The 25365-nt window shown below is 40.6% G+C and overlaps 1 protein-coding gene across 1 annotated transcript in view; it reads right to left on the bottom strand.

The window, feature by feature from the left end:
* Window positions 1-433: 433 nt before the first annotated feature.
* The window catches only part of RDX (radixin), an 83784-nt gene continuing 58852 nt past the window's right edge, over window positions 434-25365 (bottom strand). Inside the window, exons 14-15 of the mRNA XM_054437440.2 lie at window positions 4459-4556; window positions 434-1041 (exon numbers count right to left, since the gene is read on the bottom strand). Of these exons, the coding sequence (XP_054293415.1) occupies window positions 4490-4556 (67 nt within the window). The 3' untranslated portion in view covers window positions 434-1041; window positions 4459-4489. The remainder of the gene's footprint in view (window positions 1042-4458; window positions 4557-25365) is intronic.

Genomic DNA, 25365 nt, shown 5'->3' on the forward strand with positions numbered 1-25365 from the left:
GCTAATTTTTGCATTTTTAGTACAGACGGGGTTTCACCATGTTGGCCAGGATGGTCTCGCTCTCTTGACCTCGTGACCCGTCCGCCTCAGCCTCCCAAAGTGCTGGGATTACAGGCATGAGCCACCGTGCCCGGCCAGAGTGACTGTTAATGCAGCTGACTCGTGTCACAAACTGTCACCCAATCCTCTAAGCTTCAGTCCTTGGACATTTAAAACACCTCAAAGTGCCAGGACTAGTGCCATCTTATGAATTAATAATGCTGCTTCACATCCCAGCTCTGCCACTGAACTCTCCTCAACCCTCTTTCTCCAAACACTGGCCAGGTCCAAAGTAACTGAAATCAGAGAAGATGGGAACCTGAGATGGGGCAGGCAAGCGATATTCACCGCCTACCACCAGGATGCAGAATCAAGTGCGCAGTAAGGCTCAGGCTGATGTTAGAATACATTTATTGCTACATTTATATACAATTATACAAACAGCCCAGACAGGAAAGAAATGTTGCATTGATTTCTGCAGATTCCACCAACATGTGCACAGAAATGGAGCTGTTCAACCACTGAGTTTGCTCTTGGATTGAAGCCAAATATAAGTCACATACATTTTTTGAAAAAGTGGGAAATTATTGGAAATCCTCTCCATAGATTCTTCCTTACAAGCTAGTCATGCAGAAAAAAGTGGGTTCTCAGAAGCTGATGCCTTCCAGCATCTGTTTGGGGGATAGAGTCTTGAAGATGGGGTGCAGTAGATGCTGGCTTGGGACTGCAGGGTGCCGTGCGAAGTCCCAAGTCCTGGCCCATCTTGCTAAGGTCTGTCTTTAGGAAAGGCAATTGAGAGGGGTCTGGAGAGAAAGAGAATAGCAAGAAAGGGAAATCCAACAGTAAACTGAGAAGAGGAGAGAACCATGAGCCAGGGCCCTGGGTAAGGGAATACTGGTCCATCCAGTTCCAGCCGAGATTGCAGACTCTGGGGGATATACACATTCAGAACACCAGGTATGTCCTTATCCTAAAGCTTCCCATAAGTCAGTAGCCAGGGGCCTGCATGAAGACACAGAAAGTGAATAGGAAAGTCAGGCAAGAAAGAAGAAAACTCAACTCGAACACTCGTATTATCAACATTCAGTTGAAAAGGCATGACCCTGAATGTCTTTGCACATTTTGTAAGTTAACATTTAGTCATGGTTAGTTGATGGTTGAGTGATGAAGGGGAATGGAATGCCGGTGAGGAAAGGTAATGATGTACAGGTTGTATCAAAATAAAGGTGCGTCCACAAACTCTACACTCTGACCTCAGCCTGGTTAGAATTACTTTTGGCCTCAAAAGGAGTCACACATACAGATTTTGCAATGTTCTCATCCAGAATTATGATGTGGATATAAGATCACGGTATAAACACTCTCTCTTTCATGTCACAGTCACATACACCTTAGTGATGTGAATCCCAAGAGAAATTGTTGAGCAGCCACGGGGCATGTGTGCTTAGGGAATGAGTTCACCTTATTTACACCAGCTCCGTCTGACCCACCTCAGGCTCCTTCCCAACTCAGGAATCCAGGAGGGAGGACCTGCAGATTGGGTTTACTCTGGCCTCCTCAGCTAAAATCAGCTCAGAGCCTCAGAGAAAGGTCTGAAGGTTGAGAAAAAAAGCCCATGGTCTAAATACACCAGACTGTGCCAGCCTTTGGGGCTGATTAGTAATTTGGGTACCATCTGGTCCCAAGGCTGTAGGGGTTCTATTCATGTGGAAACCAGTCAGTTCTATCTTGTTCATGGCTTTATTTTATTTTTGAGACAGGGTCACGCTCTGTCACCCAGGCTGGAGTGCAGGGTTGTGATCTTGGCTCACTGCAGCCTCGACCTCCTGGGCTTAAGCAATTCTCTCACCTCAGCCTCCCGAGTAGCTAGGACCACAGGCATGTGCCACTATGCTCAGATAACTTTTTGTATTTTTTGGAGAGCCAAGGTTTTGCCACGTTGCCCAGGCTGGTCTCAAACTCCTGAGTTCATTCAACCCACCTGTCTCAGCCTCCAAATGTGCTGAGGCATGAGCCATAGCGCCTGGCCTGTCCATGGCTTTAGATGTCACATTTAATTCCTTAATGTCACCATAATCCTGCAGCCCCTAGTCACGAGGAAGATAGGATGACAGTGCTGTGGAGAAGCCCTGGGGGCAGTGGGAGAAGGACCAGAACCTCACTCAAGAGTCCCTGTTCTTTCTCTTGGGTCAATAATTTTGTAATCAACTATGGAGAGGCCCAGCAGTTCTTCCAAGGCTGCTAACTATGTGACACCTCAAGCTGGAGGATGTGGCAATCACCAACTCTGCGGATCCCTTCATAAATTCATGTCTAGATAATTCAGAATCTCTTTCTGTCATTTGATCTTGACTTTTCATGCAGAAACTTTCTTTTCCTACTTCTGACGACAATAGCTCAGAGTCAAACTCACTCAAAGGATTTGCTCTAAAAAGAACATTAACAGATGAAAATCAAGGAGGAAAAATTATAAAAGATCAGGTAGATTTTACTTTGGGGAGTTTTACTAGTTGACAAAATGGAAAGAGTTACATCAATGAATTTCTGCACTGGAAGAAATGGCTAAAGATAAATAGCTAAGAAGAGTATTGTTTGCAGCAATCTATGGCACATTAAGAATGTGCTTTAACCCAGGATTTTAACTCAAATATCAGAAATAAGACCAGCTGGATTCTCAGCTAGACCCGTTTCAAAGAGAGTGAGAGCAAATGATGATGGATGTGTCGTAGCGTTTCAAGTGGACTTTGAAACAATGAAAGTATTTTGGTAGTGTCATGAAATATCAGAGAGAATCTTGCACGACCTTAAACTCATTTCAGGGCAGGCCAAATTCAAGGCCAAAGAAGCAAATTGCTTCTAAAAGTTCCCCACCTTAAATGAACACATGTGACCATTTTTTTGTCACATAAATAAGTCTAAAACATAATATTTCTATAAAGAACATTGGTTCTACATCTTTAAGTATTATCTCAAATATATTGACATTTAGCTAGAAGGAGGTTTAGAGAACTTTGGGAGGCTTAATCAGCAAGTTGGGGGAACTCAAGATTTACAACATAAACAACATTGTTGTGGTTTTATTCAGAAATGGGATGAGTCAAATAGTCTCTGCCAAAAAAAAAAAAAGAATTTAAAAACCTGTTATCATGGTAATCATATTGAAAAATGATTTTTAAGTATTACCAAATTCAGGTCAGTACATAATACTATATTAACCTAGCTTATTAACCAATTCTTTAATTCTTCTGCTCCAGGAATCCCCAACCCCTGGGCCGAGGACCAGTACCAGCGTGTGGCCTGTTAGGAACTGGGTGGCATAGCAGAAGCTGAGCGGTGAACAAGCATTACGGCCTGAGCTCCGCCTCTTGTCAGATCAGCAGCAGCATTAGATGTTCAAAGGAGCGAACCCTATTGTGAATTGCGCATGCGAGGGTTCCACGTTGCACGCTCCTTTATGGGAATCTAATGCCTGATGATCTGAGGTGGAACAGTTTCACCCCAAAACCATCCCCTCCACCCCCCAACCCCACTCCCAGCCCGTGGAAAATTTGTCTTCCATGAAACCAGTCCTTGGTGCAAAAAGGTTGGGGGCCACTGTTCTACTCAATGTGCATGTACAAAACTTCATTTTTAAGTAAATTTGAATCTGTCTTTTTTTTTTTTTTTTTGAGACGGATTCTCGCTGTCATCCAGGATGGAGTGCAGTGGTGTCATCTCGGCTCACTGCAACCTGTGCCTCCTGGATTCAAGCAATTCTTCTGCCTCAGCCTCCGAAGTAGCTGGGACTACAGGTATGCACCACACCACTCCTGGCTAATTTTTTTTGTATTTTTAGTAGAGACGGGGTTTCACCATGTTGGCCAGGCTAGTCTCGAACTCCTGACCTCAGGTGATCCACCTGCCTCCACCTCTTAAAGTGCTGGGATTATAGGCATGAGCTACTGCACCGGGCCTGAATATGGATTTTTTAAAAAGAAGAAAAACCTCCCAGCAGAACACAAGTGTCATAAGAGAACTTGCACCATAATACTTTCATTCTCAGTGCTCGAGAGGGCTCTTTCTAAAGGTAAGAGAATCCTCTAAAGTAGGAGGTCCAATCAGCTCACCAAGATTACAGGTAAAACATCATTTTAATAAATTCTAGCTCACCTCAAAATCATTAAGTTGGAGGATGATGTTCTTGATTGGCAAAAAGCCCAAGAGATGCAAACTATTGGGAAAGAACCTGGAAGGGATGGAATCAGAGACTGTAAAGATAGGGGTTGCTCTTGATCAGTTCCTTTGACTTGAAATCCACAGGTCCTGTGGATGAACAGGTTCGGATTTTATGAGGTCCCACCAGCATCCTGGCAGTTGAAGGTGTGGCAGGTCTAGTGGGCAGGTGAGCTGGCCTTGGCCACGGCTGCCAGTTGTACTTACCTAGTGAGGGAGGGAGCCTTCTTCCTAAGGGTTACATTTGCTTTATGCTGCTTTGGCAAGAGCGCATCTGGAACAATGCATACAGTTTGGGTCCCCACCTTTCAAAAGAGACATTAAGAGGTTAGAAAGCATTTAGCAAAAGAACACAGTAGGAAGCTGAATGGGCAGGTTGACTGCTTGCTCAGCACATTGCAATATTAGGGCGCCCTTGTCAGCCTGGATTATGTAGGGCTTGTTATTGTCAAGCTGTCTGCCTAATCTTTAACCTCTTTTTTTTCCAGTCCACCTTTGAAACTCCACGATTAGAATGTGGAAATAAGAATAAATTTAAACCTTCCTTTTAAATAGATGCTAGACTTCAAATAGTGCATCAACTCTACACAAGCTAACTAGTCTCTTTCAATAATAAGACCTATTATTTAGAATAATAGGTCTTGTCTTAAAGCCATAAAAATCAGAACTTCATGTCATTCAGTAATGCATTCTACCAGATTTTATATTTTATTTGAAGTTCTCTTTTGATTAACCTAGGCATTGTTAAAGTTATTTTCAGGTAGCAACCAGACTAATGGATCCAAAATACTTTGTAGTGCCTACTCTGAAATCAATAGTTGCTATGTTTTTGAATAAGCAAATTCTCAGTACCTGCCTACTAAAAGACTGGATAGGTTAAGACAAACAAACCATGAAAACTACCTCCTCTGCAGACACGTTGGCATTGCCGGAATTAAAGAGGTCAATTTCAGCCCTACTCTCTCTGGTCTGTCTTCCTCAGCTGACTCACCTGCCATTCTCCAATATATCCCTTAGAGATAAAACAAAGCCAGAATTAACTCAACAAAGAAACTGCTAAACTGGCCAAACGTATCCATGAGTCAGTTCCCTGACTGGGGAGAATACTGGTTACAGTATTCTTGTGGGTAAAACCATTAGAAATGCAGTTACTAGCAATCTCTATCTTACGAATGAGTTATGTACCAAAAGGGCAGCTGTGGTGAGCTGTTTCCCATGGAAACCACGTCATGAAGAGTGATTTTGTTTCTAGGCAGTTTAACCCATAATGAAAAACTGAGTCTTTGCAGTAAAATACAGTAGAAACTCCAAATTTGTCAAAGATTGTAATAAAGGAACATACAAACAACGACATTTATTAACGGTTTTATAATTCTTCTTTAATACTTGAGCTTGATGTTAACCTGGGCAGAAATAATTCGATGGTTCAATAGTACCTGAAATTTAAGAACATTTTAAATGGAATTTTAACTATTTTCAAAGACTTTGAAGGTCAGTCTGGCTGGCACTTTATTGTATGAAATGTCATTTCAGGCTGAGTAATTCCAGCACTTTGAGAGGCCGAGGCGGAGATCACCTGAGGTCGGGAGTTCGAGACCAGCCTGACCAACATGGAGAAACCCCATCGCTACTAAAAATAAAAAAATTAACCAGGCATGGTGGTGTATGCCTGTAATCACAGCTACTCGGGAGGCTGAGGTAGGAGAATCGCTTGAACCTGGGAGATGGAGGTTGCAGTGAGCCCAGATCGGGCCATTACACTACAGCCTGGGCAAGAAGAGCAAAACTCCTGTCTCAAAAAAAAAAAAGAAAAAGAAATGTCATTTCAGAATGTATAGCTGTAGTTTTTCCATAGTCACTAGTAGTATTATTCTCACTGTGATTAACTAGTAGTACTATTCATGTAGATTTAGACTCATAAAGGAGCAGAGAGAGCAAAGGAAGAGAATTATTTTTCATGAAAATAATGAGAAAATTTAGGAGAGCATGAGAAAGGAGGATTTGGGAGTAAAGTTAATAGATGTAAGGCACAAGAGAGGGAATAGAACTGAAGGAGAAAACTGCATGTATGAGTTTCCCTAAGAGGGAAAGAAGGGTGAAGAGACGTCAGAAATTTCCAAGCTTTGCCACCAGGTGGCGCCATGAGATTAGATGACAGTATTTTAGCTGAAGGTGGCAACAACTGAAAGGTAGTGAGGGTGAGATACATAAAAATCACATGGGCTGGATATTCACAACACAGGAGGCTCAGGATTTGTGAAGCGGTAAGCCATGGGTTAGAATATATATCAAGTTATAGCAAGAATATATATTAAATTATGTGTTAGAATATATAATAAGGATTGCAAACCTAGTTGAACTTATTTTTTAAGATGTTGTCTCCCTCTGTCACCCAGGCTGGAGTGCAATGGCACCGTCTTGGCTCACTGCAACCTCCGCCTCCAGGATTCCAGCGATTCCTGTCTCAGCTTCCCAGGTAGCTGGGATTACAGACACATGCCACCACATCCGCTAATTTTTATTTTTTATTTTTTTTATTTTCAGTAGAGTTGAGGTTTCCCATGTTGGCTAGGCTGCTCTCGAACTCCTGACTTCAGGTGATCTGCCTCCCTTGGACTCCCAAAGTTCTGGGATTACAGGTATGAGCCACTGCGCCTGGCCTAGTTTAACATTTTAAAGAATCTATTTAACTAGTACAGGCCATGGCTCACACCTGTAATCGCAGCACTTTGGCAGGCTGAGGCCAGGGGTGGATCACCTGAGGTCAGGAGTTTAAGACCAGCCTGGCCAGTGTGGGGAAACCCCATCTCTACTAAACATACAAAAAATTACCCGGGCGTGGTGGCCTGTACCTGTAGTCCCAGATACTCTGGAGGCTGAGACAGAAATCGCTTGAACCCTGGAGGCAGAGGCTGCAGTAAGCCAAGATCATGCCACTTGCACTCCAGCCTGGGCAGCAGAGCAAGACTTCATCTCAAAAAAAATAAAATCTATCTAGTTTAGTATATTAACAAATTTTTTTTTTAGACAGGGTTTTGCTCTGTCCTCCAAACTGGAGTTCAGTGACATGATCATGGTTTACTGAAGCCTCAACCTCCCAGCCACAAGCAATCCTCCCACCTTAGCCTCTCGAGAAGCTGGGACCACAGGTGTGCTTCACTGCACCTGGCTAATTTTTTTTTCTTTTTTTTTTTTTTTTTTTGGTTGGCGGAGGTGGGGATATGAGGTCTCACTATGTTGCCCAGGCTGGTCTTGATCTCCTGGGCTCAAGCAATCCTCCTGGGATTACAAGCATGAGCTGCTAAACTCAGCCAACAATTTTTTTTAAAAGTAAACACATACAAATGGCAGCAGACATATGAAAAGGTGCTCAACATCATTGAGCATCAGGGAAATGCAAACCAAAACTGCAATAAGATAATCATCTTACTCCAGTTAAGATGGCTTTTATCCTATTAAGACAGGTAATAACAAATGCTGGTGAGGATGTGAAGAAAAGGGAACCTTTGTACACTGTTGGTGGGACTGTAAATTAGTACAACCACTACAGAGAACAGTTTGGAGTCTCCTCAAAAAACTAAAAATGGAGCTACCATATGATCCAGCAACCCCACTACTGTGTATATACCCTCCAAAAAGAAAATCATTATATCAAAAAGGTACCTGCACTCCCATATTAACTGCAACACTACTCACAATAGCCAAAATTTGGAAGCAACATAAGTGTCGATCAACAGAGGAATGGATAAAGAAAATGTGGTACTTGCACACAATGGAATACTATTCAGCCATTAAAAAAATAATGAGATCCTGTCATTTGCAACAACATGGATGGAACTGGAGATCGCTAATGTTAAGTTAAATAAGCCAGGCACAGAAGGACAAAAATTGTATGTTCTCACTGATTTGTGGGATCTAAAAATCAAAATAATTAAACTGATGGAGATAGAGAGTAAAAGCATGGTTACCAGAGGGTAAGAAGGGTAGTGGGGAAGCAGGAGGTTGGGAAGTGAGAATTGTTAGTGGGTAAAAAAAAAAAAAAAAAAAAATAGAAAGAATGAATAAGACCTAGTATTTGATAGCACAACAAGGTGACTATAATCAATAATAATTTAATTGTACATTTAAAAATAACTAAAAGGGTATAATTAGATTATTTGTAACACAAAGGAGAAAAGCTTGAGGGGATGGATACCCCATTTTCCATATGTGATTATTACACATTGCATGCTTGTATCAAAATATCTCATGTCCCCCATAAATATATACACTTATGTGCCCACAAAAATTAAAAATAAATTTTTTAAATAAAATTTTTAGTAGCATCATCTACAAAAAAGTTTTAAAAATTAAAAAATTAAAGTACACACACACATGGTTACCTCAATATACTCAGAAATTGTGTTTAATAAATTTAAAACCCTCTTTCTATTTAAAAAGAAAAAACTCATAGAAAAATATGTATATGTATGTAAAGGGAAGTTTCACTAATCTGATAAAAGTCATGTACTAAAAATTAGTCAGGCTGGTGCCATGCGCCTGTAGTCCCAGCTATTCAGGAGGCTGAGGTGGGAGGATCACTTGAGCCTGGGAGACGGAGGGTGCAATGAGCCGAGATAGCGCCACTGCACTCCAGCCTGAGTGACAGAGTGAGACCCTGTCTCAAACAAGAAAAGAAATGAGACACCACTTATGTTCCACATGGGACTGGAAGTTGCAGCCAGTCAACTCAGTAAGAAACAGAATAAAAGTTTTATGGATGGAGAAGACTGAAAACTATAATTATTTGCAGAAAATGAAGAAAGTCTGTGTAGAAAGCCCAAAAGACTTCACAAATTATTAGAAACAGTAAGAATGAAACAAGGTTCCTTAATTTAAGGTCAGCAAAAAAAAAAAAAATCAGCTGCATTCTCTGCACCAGCCAGAAATAGTTTTCAAATGTAACTCTGAAAACAACAGCAAAAAATAAGATGCTTAATAATAAATCTAACAAAATAAATACATGATCTTAATGCAAAAATTTAAACAACTTTACTGAATGGCATCAAGGAAGACTTGGTGGAAAGACATTGCATATTCATGATTAGGAATACTTAATATTGTACAGCTGTAATTACTTTTCTTTCTTTGTTTTTTTTTCTTTTTCTTTTTTTTTTTTTGAGACAGAGTTTCACTCTTGTTGCCCAGTCTGGAGTGCAATGGCGCAAACTCGGCTCACTGCAACTTCTGCCTCCTGGGTTCAAGCGATTCTCCTGCCTCAGCCTCCCGAGTAGCTGCGATTACAGGCACACACCACCATGCCTGGCTAATTTTTATATTTGTAGTAGAGACGGGGCTTCACCATGTTGGTCAGGCTGGTCTTGAACTCCTGACCTCGTGATCTGCCTGCCTTGGCCTCCCAAAGTGCTGGGATTACAGGCGTGAGCTACTGTGCCCGGCCATACAGCTGTAATTTCTTGCCAAATTAATCTGTTAATACATTTCCAAGCAAAAGTCCCCAAAGTATTTTTTCCCATACAGGTTACACAAATTTATGCAGAAGAACAAAGAACCAAAATTACTCAGGAGCTTATTTTACAAACAAGGTGTAGCAACTTTTTAAGAAAGCTCAACTAGATATCAAGACTTGTTAAAAGGCAAAGACTGTAGTAATTAAGACAGAATAGTATTGACACAGGGATAGAAACATTGACCAATGCAACAGATGAGAGTATAACAGAATAGAGTAAGAAATATGAAAGAAATGGCAATGGGATCAACAGGAAAAGGATGAACTGTTAAATAAAGTATCAAGACAACTAGTCATCTAGACAAAAAAATAAAATAAAATTGGATCCATACTTCATACCATGCACAAAAGGTATTTATAGCTGGACTAAAGATTTAAATGTAAAAATAACCAAACTTTTAGAAGAAAATATAGGAAAATATCTTCATGACATCAAGTGAGAGAATAATTTCTTAAAACAAGACACACACAGGAAAAATCCACACAAATTATGAGGAGAGTAATCTATAAATTAAGCTACAAGAAAGTATAAAACATTTACCTATCCAAAAAAAAAAAACCCGCCATAAAAAGGCAAAGAGACAAGGTAAACCATGGAAGGAAATATCTCTAAAACATTTAAATGTCAAAAGATTAGTAACCACAATAGAAATTCTCTCAATTAACTGGATCAAGATAAACAATCTAATAAAAAACAGGCAAAAAAAAGTCATTTCAAAGAAAATGAGACATGAAAGGCCTTTAAAGAAAAATTATCAGCTATATTAGTAATTAAGAAAATGCAAATTATTAATAAAAGCACAATGTCATCTTAAACCTATCAAATTGGCAGAAATTGAAAAGTCTAGTGATATGAAGTGTGGTGAAGATGTGGATATAGCCTTACATTGGGAAACAATTGATGGTTACATAGTAAAGCTGAAGATGTGCATATTCCATAATGAGAGACAACTCCCCTCCTTAGGTCTCTGCTGTAGAAATACTGTTGCACTTATTCACTAGAAAATGTGAATAGAAGACAAAAATATCTGTGGCTATATTGTTTAAAGATTTTAAAAAATACTGCTAACAATCCTATGGCCAGACGCAGTGGCTCATGCCTGTAATCCCAGCACTTTGGGAGGCCGAGACTGGTGGATTACTTGAGGTCAGGAGTTCAAAACCAGCCCGGCCAAAATGGTGAAACCCTGTCTCTACTAAAAATAAAAAAAATTAGCCGGGTGTGGTGGTGGGTCCCTGTAATCCCAGCTGCTTGGGAGGCTGCAGCAGGAGAATCGCTTGAACTCAGGCGGCAGAGGTTGCAGTGAGCCAAGATCATGCCATTGCACCCCAGCCTGGACGACAGAGTGAGAGTTCATCTCAAAAAAAAAAAAAAAAAAAAAAAAAAAAATACTGGTAACAATCCAAATGTCCACCATCAGGGGAACTGATAAATTGTAGTGCGCTCATAAAATAAATACAGCAGTGAAAATGAACCACAGCTATATTCATCAAAATGGATGTGCATGTGTGTGTAATAAAACTATGTTTTGAGAACTTCATCACGAATTACCAAAAAAAAACTATTTTTACAAAGTTCACGTGTGCGCAAAACTAGACATTATATTGTTGTAGATACAAACACAGATAGTAAAAGCAAAGAAACGGATGATGTGATGGAGAGGAACATGCAGTGCCAGTTACTGGCAACATACTATTTTTCAAACTGATGCATGAGTATCTAATATATATACATATATTCCATCATTTATATTTCTACTAGACGCATTTCATTCTCTAATACTGTTATAAATGAATCTCTAGTTTTTAAGTGTTTAAAAACAAAGTAACGGAGGAAAAATACTACAATAGATGGGGAAGTTATGAATTTTGTTCCAAATATCTTTGGTCTTTGAACCACTCGAATTTCAAAGGTCTCAAAGAAACTATGTAGAAGTCAATAGTTACTCTAAGGACACTGAGTAAAAGAAGCAACTGTGTTATTTCCACAGTATTGGGTTGGAGTGAGACCCAATCAAGCAATTCTCAAAGTGTGGTCCCAAAACAGCAGCATCAGACTCACCTTTAAAACATGCAATTATTTTATTTTATTTTATTTTAATTTTTTGTGGCATGGTCTCGTTCTGTTGCCCAGGCTGGAGTGCAGTGGCATGATCTCAGCTCACTGTAACCTCCACCTCCTGAGGTTCAGCCAATTCTCATGCCTCAGCCTCCCTAGTAGCCGGGATTACAGGTGTGCACCACCATGCCCAACTAATTTTTGTATTTTTAGTAGAGACAGTGTTTCACCATGTTGGCCAGGGTGGTCTCGAACTCCTGGCCTCAAGTGATCCGCCCACCTCAGCCTTCCAACATGCTGGGATTACAGGCCTGAGCCACCGTACCTGGCCATAAATGCACATTCTTGAGCAGCTGCATAGATCTACTGAATGTGAAACCTGAAGAGGGCACCCTGCAATCTGTGTTTTAACAAGCCCTCCAGGTGATTCTGATGCACGCTAGTGTGAGAACCACTGCCAAAAGTTGTTCAAATATCTAAGAAATCCCTTCATTATAACAAAATAAGACCTCCCTAGGGTCACATCAAAATATTAACAGTCAGCCAGACAGAAAGACACAGCACTGGCCCTTAGGAGAACATTAGTTTTTAAAAACCTTTAACTCAGGAGGCTCGTGGGCCAAACCCAGCTTCCCATCTGTTTTTGTACAGAATGTGATTTAAGAACGTTTTTTACCTTTTTTTTTTTAACAAATCAGAGGAAGAATATTTTGTGACACATGAATTATATGAAATTCAGAGTTAAGTGTCCATAAATAAAATTTTATGGGAACACAAACATGCTCATTCATTTACATATAGCTGCTTATGCACTACAACAGCAGAGTTGTATAGCTGGGACAGAGACAACTGGCTGCAAAGTCCAAAATATTTAGTATCTGGGCCTTTTCATAAAGATCATTTGCCCTATTTGCTCTAATTTGATAGAATCTACTAGTCTAAAAGCAAAATATAATTATAGTAATTTTCTGTTGAAAATGCAATTTTCATTTTAATTACACACAGGCAAAAATCTAATAAAGAATCATAAGAAGCTGAATCAGATTTTTTTTTTTAATAGAGACGGGGCACCATGTTGCCCAGGCTGGTCTCAAACTCCTGGGCTCAGGTGGTCTCCCGCCTTGGCCTCCCAAACTGCTGGGGTTACAGGCATGAGCCACCATGCCCGGCCGAGATCCATTTTTATCTACAAAGCCATTCAAATAACCCACACAGAGCATCTGAAAAATGTTACTAGTTATGCCTTGTCTCTTCAAATTTCTAATAAATGACAAAGAATTGCACAAAGAATTGACTGGTACATTTCAATGAAATACTCATTCAGTTCTGAAACATTCTGTTCTGAAAACGAATGTAGCATTCTCCTCCTGCATTTATTTAAGAGGTTAACTTAAACTATAAGCCTGTCTCAAATGCTGCCTGATAACTTCATTTTTCAGCTCTCACAGTGGCGACCCTCCTCGCTGGCTCTCTTCCACATGCTAAAACTCACCGAGAGCCTTCTTCCCTTTGATCCTCAACCTCTTGAATTTTCTCCAGACTGAGTTCAGTTCTTTTCACTGAAGACTTGCTCACTGAGTTCCTGAATTATTTTATTCAATACCTATTGGGTGGCTTAAAAAGCCTTCTGTCCACGTCCATCTTCACTTCTCCAATTTCAACTTTCCTCTAGATTTTGAATATTTCTTGAGCACAGACTCTTCTTTGATTTCTAGGGCTTTAACAGTCAATTATTAATTTAAAAAAACAGCCAGGCGTGGAGGCTAACGCTTATAATCCCAACACTTTGGGAGGCCGAGTCAGGCGGATCACTTGAGGCCAGGAGTTCAAGACCACCCTGGCCAACATGATGAAACCCCGTCTCTATAAAAATACAAAAATTACCTGGGGGTGGTGGCGGCCACCTGTAATCACAGCTACTCCGGAGGCTGAGGCAGAAGAATCATTTGAATCTAGCAGGCAGAGGTTGCAGTGAGCAGAGATCATGTCATTGCACTCTAGCCTGGGCAACAAGAGCGAAACTGTCTCAAAGTAATAATTTTAAAAAATATAATTCTTTCGGCCAGACGCAGTGGCTTATGCCTGTAATCCCAGCACTTTGGGAGGCCAAGGTGGGTGGATCACGAAGGCAGGAGATCGAGACAATCCTGGCTAACATGGTGAAACCCTGCCTCTACTTAAAAAATACAAAACATTGGCCAGGCGTGGTGGGCGGGCGCCTGTAGTCCCAGCTACTTGGGAGGCTGAGGCGGGAGAATGGCGTGAACCCGGGAGGCGGAGGTTGCAGTGAGCCGAGATCGTGCCACTGAACTCCAGCCTGGGCAACAGAGCGAGACTCCATCTCAAAAAATATATAAATAAATAAATAACATAATAATGCTTTCCCTCCAAGAGTAAATCATATATTTCAACTTTAAATCTTACTTCATCTTGAAAACAGGAGCACTAAACTGGAGAGACTAGATTTACAAGCCCACATGCAGTAGTTCAAGGAGGCTGGTCTTCAATCTGGTGGGTTTGATCAGGTCACTACCACTCTGTATTCAAGTCGAACTTAAGATTTAAAGCAGTCTTCTTTGGCCTATAAATCAATCGATACATTCACTTTGAGTTATGCAGACAAAATAATCCTTCCAAGAGCAAGTAAACATGTCTTAGTTGGCTTTAAACTGGAAAGGTCATGTTTTGTAATAAAAAAGATAAGGGCTTTCGCTTCTAAGAAAACCAAAATCCAAATGCAGGGTCTGCCACTGTGGTTGTCCTTGGGCAGGTTACCTAGCTGTAAAATGGAATACCTTCAAGGACACCTGCAGCCTTTATGATGTCTTTGTGTGGATAAGGAAACAGTGCCCCTTGCTCAGGCAGATGCAGCCATTTAGCCCCAGGGTACAGTTTGTTGAGAAGAATACAAACTACATTCACACTTCCATCCCTGCACCTCTGTTCCTCAAACTTCTCTTGAATTTACCTTTGCTTAGCTCGATTCTGGTAGCAATGTTTTTGTCCTACAGGGCCAAACTGCTCAGTGGACATCGGCCTAGATCTTGTAGGCTTCTCACCATGGCTTAGGAAGCTCCTGTGATCTGGCTTTTCCTCAACTTCCTCTCACACATCACTCTCCTCTGGGCTCACTTGGCTCTGGACATACCGCCTTTCTGTCTTTTCCATGAACAAGTGAAGCTGTTTCTTGCCTCAAGGTATTTGCATATGTTGTTCCCTCTACCTGGAATTTTAAAGCAAGGCTGTAAATTGGTGTCCAGTGGGCTACTTCTGGCAAGCAGGTGTATCTAGTTTGGCTTGCAAAACTTTTTCTAATTTTTTTTTTTTTTTGAAACAGGGTCTCACTCTGTTGCTCAGGCTGGAGTGCAGTGCTGCAAACACAGCTCACTGCAGCCTCAACCTCCTGGGCTCAAGTGATCTTCCCACCTCAGCCTCCCAAGCAGCTGAGAATACAGGTGCGCTACCACACCAATTTTTTTTTCTTTTTTTTTTTTTTAAATAGACAGGAGGTCTCACTATGTCACCCAGACTGGTCTCACATTCCTGGTGTCAAGTGATCCTCTCACCTCAGCCTCCCAAAGTGCTGGGATCACAAGTGTGAGCCACCACACCGGGCCCTAATTTTATTTTTAATTTTTGTAGAGTTGAGATCTTGCTATGTTGCCCAGGCTGGTCTTGAGCTCCTGGACTCAAGCAATCCTCCCACCTCAGCCTCCCAAATTGCTGGGATTACAGGTGTAAACCACTGCATTGAAAGAGCTGACATGTATAATCTGAAAGACTTCACATAAAAATTACATTTCAACTCAAATATAGTATATTTGAATGCTTTTCCTCTAAAAGCCATTTTCTGGCTTATCTTGGAAGATCACAAGGTATAGCAACACAGGGCCTACCTACCCCATATGTAAAGAGCTGATGCCCTCCCTCTTCCTCACTCTTCGGACAGGGCAGGAGACTCCTGACTAGACACAGTCCCCACCAGGCCCAGGGCACTCTTTTCATCTGGCATTTGCATCTACCATCTTGATTTAAACAGTGGAACAAGAGGAGCTAGCCTTTTCCTCCTTCAGGTAGCAACTTACATGCCACTTCCTCAGAGACTTTTTCTTACCTCCTGTCCTTGATTACATTTTCTTCTCAGTCCCTTGTTTCTTTCATAGTTTTAAGTGGATATAAAATTGCTGTTTTTATAGGTCAGGGATGGTTAAATATCAGTAACTGAACATGATTCAACCTAGTAATACAATTTGTATTCATTATTCTGTTTTCCAGTGTTTGTGTTTTCCTACTGGAAGTCAGTTCATTAGGGCAGGGACTTGGCTACTATGATATTCTGAATGCCTAGTACACAGTGCCTGTCAAGCGCTAACATATTTGGATGAATAAATGGAAGGACTCCTCCCACCAAAAGTCCTTAGCAGCTCCAGAACGTACACAAAGTCCATATTAACCTCTCCTGAGGAGAGCAGCCCAAGATATAAACAGACTTTCCTAACCGACAGCCCAAGGCAGTGCTACCAGACCTCCTCACCCTCTACTCATACAGCGGATACCATTGGCTCTAGTGCTGGCAATTACTCCTAAAGCATGATAGATACTGAAACCCCTCTGTGAATCAGCATCAAGACCACTACTGAACTGAACATCCAGAGATACGCCCTCGGCCCTAAAGGCAAGGGGTAGGGAGGAGATGGTACTTGTTCCTGAGGCGACTGCTGACAATTACAATAACCTCTATAACCTTGTCAATGTTAGCAAGAGGTTGGTCACTACCTAGCTCTAAGTGCCTCTTGTTACTCGTCTCATTGTCATAATTATTTCTTAACTCTTCTGTTTCTTCCTCTAGATGATGTTTTAAATTATTTATCATGATGTTTTAAATTATTTATCATGATGTATTAAATTATTTATGAATCCTCAAAGCCTAACTTGAGGCATCTAATAAATGTTTAATGAATGAATAACATTATTTGAATGGATGACATCACTCAAGTGCTTCGTGGAGCCTATTTACTATAGATGGCAAATACGGGAACAGATTTTCACTTTACTAGGCATAATCTCACCAACTTGAGCAGGGGTATGGAGTGGGGCTCATGCCAACGTGTCAGATTTAGACATATGGAGCTGACATAGGACACTGTTAGAGACAGGATTTTTTTGTTCTTGTTATTCTTGGAGCATAAGAATTATGTGTAGATTTGGGGAAAACACTTTGCAGAAGACACACAGTTAAGTGACAACTATTCTAACTCAAAGAAATTGCTCTTTTCAATGATGTTCTTGTTGCTGAAACCAGTATACATTTTAAATATCGTAATAGATTTTTTCCCCGTGTGGCACTGGTGGTCATATGCAGTCGCCTTTCTGTCCTACACATCTGTGGGGTCCTCTCTTGCTTTGGCAGTACTTCATGTTGGCACTCTCCAAGGTCCTATACTAAACCCACCAATTCTTTCCTTACACTTTCCCCTTGGGAAATTTCATCTGACATTCCATCAGCATTCCAAACTCAAATTGTCCAAAAAGAAATGTCACAGGTACACCCAAACCTGCCATCCCTCATGATTTTCTAGTATTTCACGGCACTACCTTCTGAATCTCAAACTTTACGCTTTCAATACAAATGGGCAGTCCCAGTACACTCCACATCCTTTTGTGACTCGATGTATTTGCATATGCAGTTCCTTCTTTCCAGAAACTTTCCTATCTTTGCCTCCTCGATTAAGAGTAACTCGTCCTGAAAGACTTGGCTTTGGGATCATCTCCTACAGGAAGCCTTCCCTGGAGCTCTGCAGTAAGATCAGGTGCCTTCCTTCTGAGCTCTCAGAGCTCATCTATCCATTCATTTATTAAATAGGAGCATCTATGGCATTCCAGGCACTGCTCTAGGCCCTGGGCATATACCAGTGTACACAACTGTAAAATTCCTGCCCTCATGGAGCTTACATTCTAGTGGGGTGAGACAGATACAATACAAATAGGTAAATATATAGTATGCTAGATGGTAAGTGCTACAGAGAAAAATAAAGGCAAGAAATGGGTACGAGATACTTGGGGAAGGTACAATTTTAAATAGGGTTGTAAGAGGCGGCCTCATTGAGGTGGCATTTAAGCAAATTCCTGGAGGTGGCAAGGGAGTGAATCATAATATCTGAGAAAATGTCTTCCAAGCTGAGTAAGAGGAGTTGGACCAGCTGGCTGCTTTAAAGAATAACAAGGAAGCCAGTGTGACTTCAATTTAACAAGAGAAGAGGAAATCAGCAGAGGAGGCCCAAGAGCTTTGGCAGGGACCAGAATATGTTAGGCTGCAAATGACCGCTGAAAAGAACATGGCTTTTACTTGGAGATGGGAAACTTCGGAAGGATTTTGAGCACAAGTGACATGGTCTGACTTACCTGTTGTAAGATCTTAAAAGACTGTAAAATGGCAAAGAGGAAATCAAGAAAACAGAATGGAAGGCTTTTGCAATAATCCAGGCAATCCTGTGGGTGGAACACTGATGGCTGTGGAGGATGAAGTGGTCATATTCTGGATACATTATATATCTTGAATGCTGGGCCAACAGATTTGTGATTGGACTGGATGGAGATTATGAGAGAGTCATAGATGTGGTCAAGGTTTTGGCCTAATTAGCTGGAGGAAGGGACTTGCCATTCATCAACTGAGAAGGGGAAGACTGAGGCAGGAGCAAGCTTAAGGAGGGAAGATCTTGAGTTTAACATCAGTTTGAGATGCTTATTAGATATCAAACTGGAAATGTTATGTAGAGAGTTAGATATATACATCTGAAGTTCAGGGGAGAATGTGGTTAGAGATTTAAGTTTTTCAGCCTACAGGTGGTATGTAAAGCAATGACACTGGGTAAGGTCACTAAGAGATCCAAATGTAGACAGAAGGACTGAGACTTGGCACACTATAATATTAAGGGGTTGAGGAACGAACCTCACTTATTCATAACACACAAACACATATAAATTATGTATTTCGTGTACCGGGAGAAAACCATAAACTATTTACTGCTTAGGAGCATGTCTTTCTTATCTCCACATGCTTTGCATAGGCCTGGAACACACTCAACAAACATGGGGAGTGATACCTTCTAAGAGAATCATAACTAGAATCCTTAAAAGGTAAACAAAACACATTAAAAAATGGAACCCAAAGGACTTGGCTACAAATACAAATATTCATAATACTGACAGATGAAAACCAAAATGACAGAAGCTACTATTTATTAACATTTCCAATATGCCAAGGCTGTAAACAAAGTATTTCATGTTTATTATTGCAATCAACACTCACAATATTAATAGTGTTACTTCTGTTTGATGAGACAACTCAGGCTCAAATGGCCGAGTGGATTCCCAAGGTCTGAGAAGTGGCCAGGCCAAGATTCAAACCCAATGTGGGAATCTAAAACCCATGCAATTACCTCAACATCATGGTGCCTCACAGCTATCCCAAAGATTTCTCTTATTTTTTTTTGAGACGGAGTTTTGCTCTTGTCACCCAGACTGCACTTGGCTCACTGCAACCTCCGCCTCCTGGGTTCAAGCGATTCTCCTGCCTCAGCCTCCTGAGTAGCTGGGATTATAAGCGCCCACCACCACATTTGGCTAATTTTTGTATTTTTAGTAGAGTAGGGTTTCACCATGTTGGCCAGGCTGGTCTCGAACTCCTGACCTCAGGTGATCCGCCCACCTTGGCCTCCCAAAGTGCTGGGATTACAGGCGTGAGCCACTGCGCCCAGCCCGAGATTCTCTTAATGCCTGTCAGACTATGTATCTAATGTGCTGTGAACTGATAAAACCTGGATCTAAACAGCCTCTGTAAAAAAAAAAAAAAAAAAAAAAAAAAAAAAATTTGTTGAAAAAGCAGGAAAATTTGGTACAGGATCCCTATACCCCTAAATTGGGGATAACCATGGGCTACAGAATCTGTATTTTGACTCCTGACAGTTTCTAAGCATGCCTAGAAAAACCATGCAGAGACAGGTGTCAGGATCAGACCTCAGTGGCAGCGACTGGCTAAAAGAGCAATGGCAAGATGGTGACCATTACAGGCTAAGCCCTTCTGAATCTCTCTGGTACACGAATGAAGAATGTAATGTGACTCTTGGGGAAAAGGACTGGGGAGAGGGAAATCACAAATTACTAAGATTGATGTTTCTTCTATGTTATTAACATGAACTATCATTAGCACTTTTGAAACAAATCCTAGGCTGTACCCCCCAAAAATACTTGTGGTGCAAGAAAATAATTTAAGAACTAAGATCAGGCTGCGCGTGGTGGCTCACGCCTGTAATCCCAGCACTTTGGGAGGCTGAGGTGGGCAGATCACTTGAGGCCAGAAGTTTGAGACCAGAGTGGCCAACATGGTGAAACTCCATCTCTACTAAAAATACAAAAATTAGCCAGGTGTGGTGGCACATGCCTGTGGTCCCAGCTATTCAGGAGGCTGAAGCAGAAGAATCGCTTGAACCCAGGAGGTGGAAGCTGCAGTGAGCCAAGAGTGCACCACTGTTCTCCAGCCTGGGCAACAGAGAAAGACCCTACCTCCAAAACACACACACACACACACACACACACACACACACACACACTTTATAGGCACAAGAACAATATCTGATCTAAAACCTAAGCTCCAAAATCACACACACACACACACACACTTTATAGGCACAAGAACAATATCTGATCTAAAACCTAAGCTCCAAAATCAAAGAACATTTCCTTAGCTTCATCAAGAAATATCACATGAATAAATACTGAATCAAAGTGACTTAAAGTTGAACTAAGTGGTCTCTCATTTCTCTATCTCCTGCACATTTTATCTCAGTTTTTCTTCTGGCACTTAACTACCATACTTTCTATACCTCAATTTGAGTCCAGGACTCAACTCCCCGATTAACTACAATTTTCTTGGCAGAGTCGCAAAGTCTCATCTATTCATCTATCTCCCATAATTCCAACAGTGCACAAACAGCAATTGCTCTGAAAATCACTGATTGAATGATTCTGAATGCAAATGTATATTATGTCTATATATGTCTTATTTTATGGAAAAGGGAATAAACATCACACCTTCTTTTCTCCTAATTCAGCATTCCTTTAATAGTACTATTAAACTGAAAATATTTTAAATATCTAATTTTTAAAAGCTAAAGCATAATGGTTGAAAAATAAGAGGTGGCAGACGTTTTCCTATCTGTATACATCTCACTAGTTATCTAGAAGACATACTTACTTGCAGTCTTCCCAATGCTTGAGAACATTCCAAAAATTTACGTACCTTAACTTCCTGTAAAGATGCAAACCTACTTTTCCAATGGATACATTTCATACAAAGCTTTTTATACAGCTTATGCCCCCCAAATTCATTTTAAATATCCTTAAAAGTACATTAAACTATATCCAGAGGATTAGGTTCTGGATTCTAATTCCAGGTCTTATATTGTCTGGTACAAAGCTTTTACAAAATGGAAGTATTATCTCAGCTTATTTTAAGAATGCATATAAATTACTAAATGGACTGGGCACGGTGGCTCACACCTGTAATCCTAGCACTTTGACAGGCCAAGGCGGGTGGATCACGAGGTCAGGAAATCAAGACCATCCTGGCTAACACGGTAAAACCCTATCTCTACTAAAAATACAAAAACTTAGCCGGGCATGGTGGTGGACGCCTGTAGTCCCAGCTACTTGGGAGGCTGAGGCAGGAGAATGGCATGAACCCGGGAGGTGGAGCTTGCAGTGAGCCGAAATCGTGCCACTGCACTCCATCCAGCCTGGGCGACAGAGCCAGATTCCCGACTCAAATGAATGAATGAATGAATGAATGAATGGACAGGGATTTATGTTGTACCTATCAACAAAAACGACTACTTTTAAAAGATGTTAATACTTCTTGAAAAATGACAGGCAGTTTAACCAACCTAAAGGTTTTAAGAAACCCAAGTGAGCTACTATCAAGTACATTTGCAAATATTAATGGAATTAAAAAGTAAACTATTATTTACTTTTACATACAATGAATGATTATAGGTCCTTCAACAGCAAATGCTTTAAAAATACACAAATTTTAGGCTAGGCACGGTGGCTCACACCTGTAATCTCAGCACTTTGGGAGGCCGAGGGGGACAGATCACTTGAGGTCAGGAGGTCAAAACCAGCCTGGCCAGCATGGTGAAACCCCATCTCTACTAAAAATACAAAAAATTAGCCAGGCGTGGTGGCGGGCGCCTGTGGTCCCAGCTGCTCAGGAGGCTGAGGCAGAAGTATGGCGTGAACCCAGGAGGCGGAGCTTGCAGTGAGCCGAGATCGCGCCACAGCACTCCAGCCTGGGCGACAGAGCGAGACTCCGTCTCAAAAAATAATAATAATAAAAAAAATAAAAAAATTAGCCAGGCATGGTGGCACACACCCTTAGCCCCGGCTACTTGGGAGGCTAAGGCAGGAGAATCGCTTGAACCCGAGAGGTGAAAGTTGCAGTGCACCAAAATCGCACCACTGCACTCCAGTCTGGGCAACAGAGTGAGACTCTGTCTCAAAAAAATAAATAAAATAAAGTTCCTGAGAAGAAACCATCTACCTGTAACTTAGATGCTATCAAAAGATTTTATCTACCTGTATTTGAAAATCTTTATGGCCTAAAAATTGAGAACTAGATTGTATTAGGAATTGTCTGAGAGAAACAATCAAAAGTAAGAAGGAAAAAAAATCTAAGATGTCATTTGGATATAAGCAGATGAATCAACTCATACCTCTAGCAAAAGCTAAATTAATGAGCATAATCAAATAATCAAGTACAGTTTTCAACTTTTAAAAAATCTAGGCCGGGAGCAGTGACTCACGCCTGTAATCCCGGCACTTTTGGAGGCCGAGGTGGGCGGATCACCTGAGGTCAGGAGTTTGAGACCAGCCTGACCAACATAGAGAATGGAGAAACCCCGTCTCTACTAATACAAAAATTAGCCAGGCATGGTGGTGCATGCCTGTAATCCCAGCTACTTGGGAGGCTGAGGCATGAGAATCACTTGAACCCAGGAGGCCGAGGTTGCGGTGAGCCGAGATCGTGCCATTGTACTCCAGCCTGGGCAACAAGAGTGAAACTCCATCTCAAAAAAAAAAAAAAAGAAAGAAATCTATGGAAGTTTCCAAAGTGGGTTGTTTAGAGTTGTCAAAGCCAGGAAATAATTGTGCCTGTATATTCTGAGATAATCTCTGAATTGTGTTTTGGTGAACATAATCCTTTCATAATGAGCTGAAAGAGTTATTTTTCTAACCCCAAACTGTTTTAAAAAAAAAACAAAACCCTTCGAATTTCTTTTAAAAGCCAGTACATTATGATGGTCATCTGAGAGCAAAAAGAAGTTTGATAAACTATTGTTATAAGCATTACTCTGAGGTTAATAGTTTTCAACTATAAACCAGTATTAATAATTCAAACACACACAGATATTAAGCCTCGGTTAGGCGTACATTTTTGTGAAGATAATGGATCTAGAATGGAAGTGTCCATAATCTGAATTCAGATAAATGCTCTGAAAAAGGACAATCTGATTCAGAACTATAAAATCAGTTATAAAAGCTAAAGTATGAGAGTATAAGACTTGGAATTAGAACCCAGAACCAAATCCATTTGTTCTTGCATGTCTTTAATTTCTACTTCTATTGTGCCACTAAAGAACCCACTCCCAAAAAGTCATGGATAAAAGAAAAGAAACTGAGGTTTTAAGTGTCTCAAAAGAGGACAGCTGGAAAATAAGTTCAGAAGAAAATACATTACCACAAACATGAACAATATAGCAAACATGAGAGCAAATTACACTTAGACATTTCCTTTATCAGAATTTCCTTTAAATTCATTCCCATGGCCACGGCCTTTCTTAAACTACAGTAGACATAGCTCTTCTATTATGCTATCTCCTCTGCACTTTCTAGTATACTGTACATCACAACATGAGTTTTCTTTTTCAAGCAAGGTTTAGTTATTGTTCCCTTCTGTAGCTGTGCCTTCCCAAAGCTACCAGTTGTCCTCAAATCAAATTAAATCATCTAAACACAGGATTCAAGGCTCCATGAATTCCTGGGCCCAACCCATTCCAGCTTTATCATCCTACAGTCAATGCACACTGGCTCACATTTTCTATCTATTTACTTTCATTTCTACAGTCTAGAGACTAACCACTATACGTATTCTCTCTTCTGCTGTGCCTTTTTGTAACACCTTCTTCATTAAAAACTATTTTTCCTCTTCAAAAAAACACAAACACCAAAAGCACAGGCAACAACAAAAAAATTGGACTTCATCAAAATTAAAAACTTTTGTGCATCAAAGAAAACTACACTATATCAAGGGTGAAAAGGCAATTCACAATGGGAAAAAAGATTTGGAACTCATATCCGAAAAGGAATATTCCAAATCCTGGGATAATGGATTAATATTTTGAATCCCGAATATAAAGAATTCCTACAACAGAAAAATAAACAATTTTAAAAATGGGCAAAACTTGAATAGACATTTCTCCAAAAATGATGTATACATGGCCAATAAACATATGAAAAAACGTCTAACTTCTTTTATGATTTGAGAAATGTATCAAAGGAAAATGCAAGTCAAAACCACAATGAGGTACTGCTTCACCATTAGGATGGCTATCATCAAAATCAAGCAAGCAAGCAAATAAGCAAACAAACAAAAAACCCAGAAAATAACAATTGTTAGTGAGGATGTGGCAAAATTAGAACCTTGTGTGCTGCTCTGTGAATATAAAATGGTGCTGCTGTTGTGGAAAGTATTATGACAATTCCTCAAAAAATTAAACACAGGGCCAGGTGTGGTGGCTGACACCTGTAATCCCAGCACTTTGGGAGGCCGAGGTGGGCAGATCACCTGAGGTTGGGAGTTCAAGACCAGTCTAACCAACATGGAGAAATCCTGTCTCTACTTAAAAAAAAAAAAGAAAAAAATACAAAATTAGCAGGGCATGGTGGTGCATGCCTGTAATCCTAGCTACTCAGAAGGCTGAGGCAGGAGAATTGCTTGAACCCAGGAGGCACAGTTGCAGTGAGCCAAAATCGCGTCATTGCACTCCAGCCTGGGCAACAAGAGCAAAACTCCATCTCAAAAAAAAAAAAAAAATTAAACAGAATTAACATATGACCAAACAATTCCATTTCTGGGTATGTACCCCAAAGAACTGAAAGCAGGGACTCTAAGATATTTGTACACCAATGTTCAAAGCAGCAATATTCAGAGTAGTCAAATGATAGAGGTAATTTAAGTGTCCATCGATAACAGATAAATGGATAAAATATGGTATATGCGTACAATGGAATATTGCTTAGCCTTAAAAAGGAATAAAATTCTGATACATACCACAACATAAATTAACCTTGAAAACATGCTAAGTGAAATAAACCAGACACGAAAGGACAAATATTGTATGAGTTCACTTTTATGAGGTACTTAGAAACATCAAATTTATAGAGACGGAAAGTAAAACAGTGGTCACCAAGGACTGGGGAGGAGGGGGGA

This window comes from Pongo pygmaeus, chromosome 9, assembly GCF_028885625.2.
Source record: "Pongo pygmaeus isolate AG05252 chromosome 9, NHGRI_mPonPyg2-v2.0_pri, whole genome shotgun sequence".
Classification (NCBI taxonomy): Eukaryota; Metazoa; Chordata; class Mammalia; order Primates; family Hominidae; genus Pongo; species Pongo pygmaeus.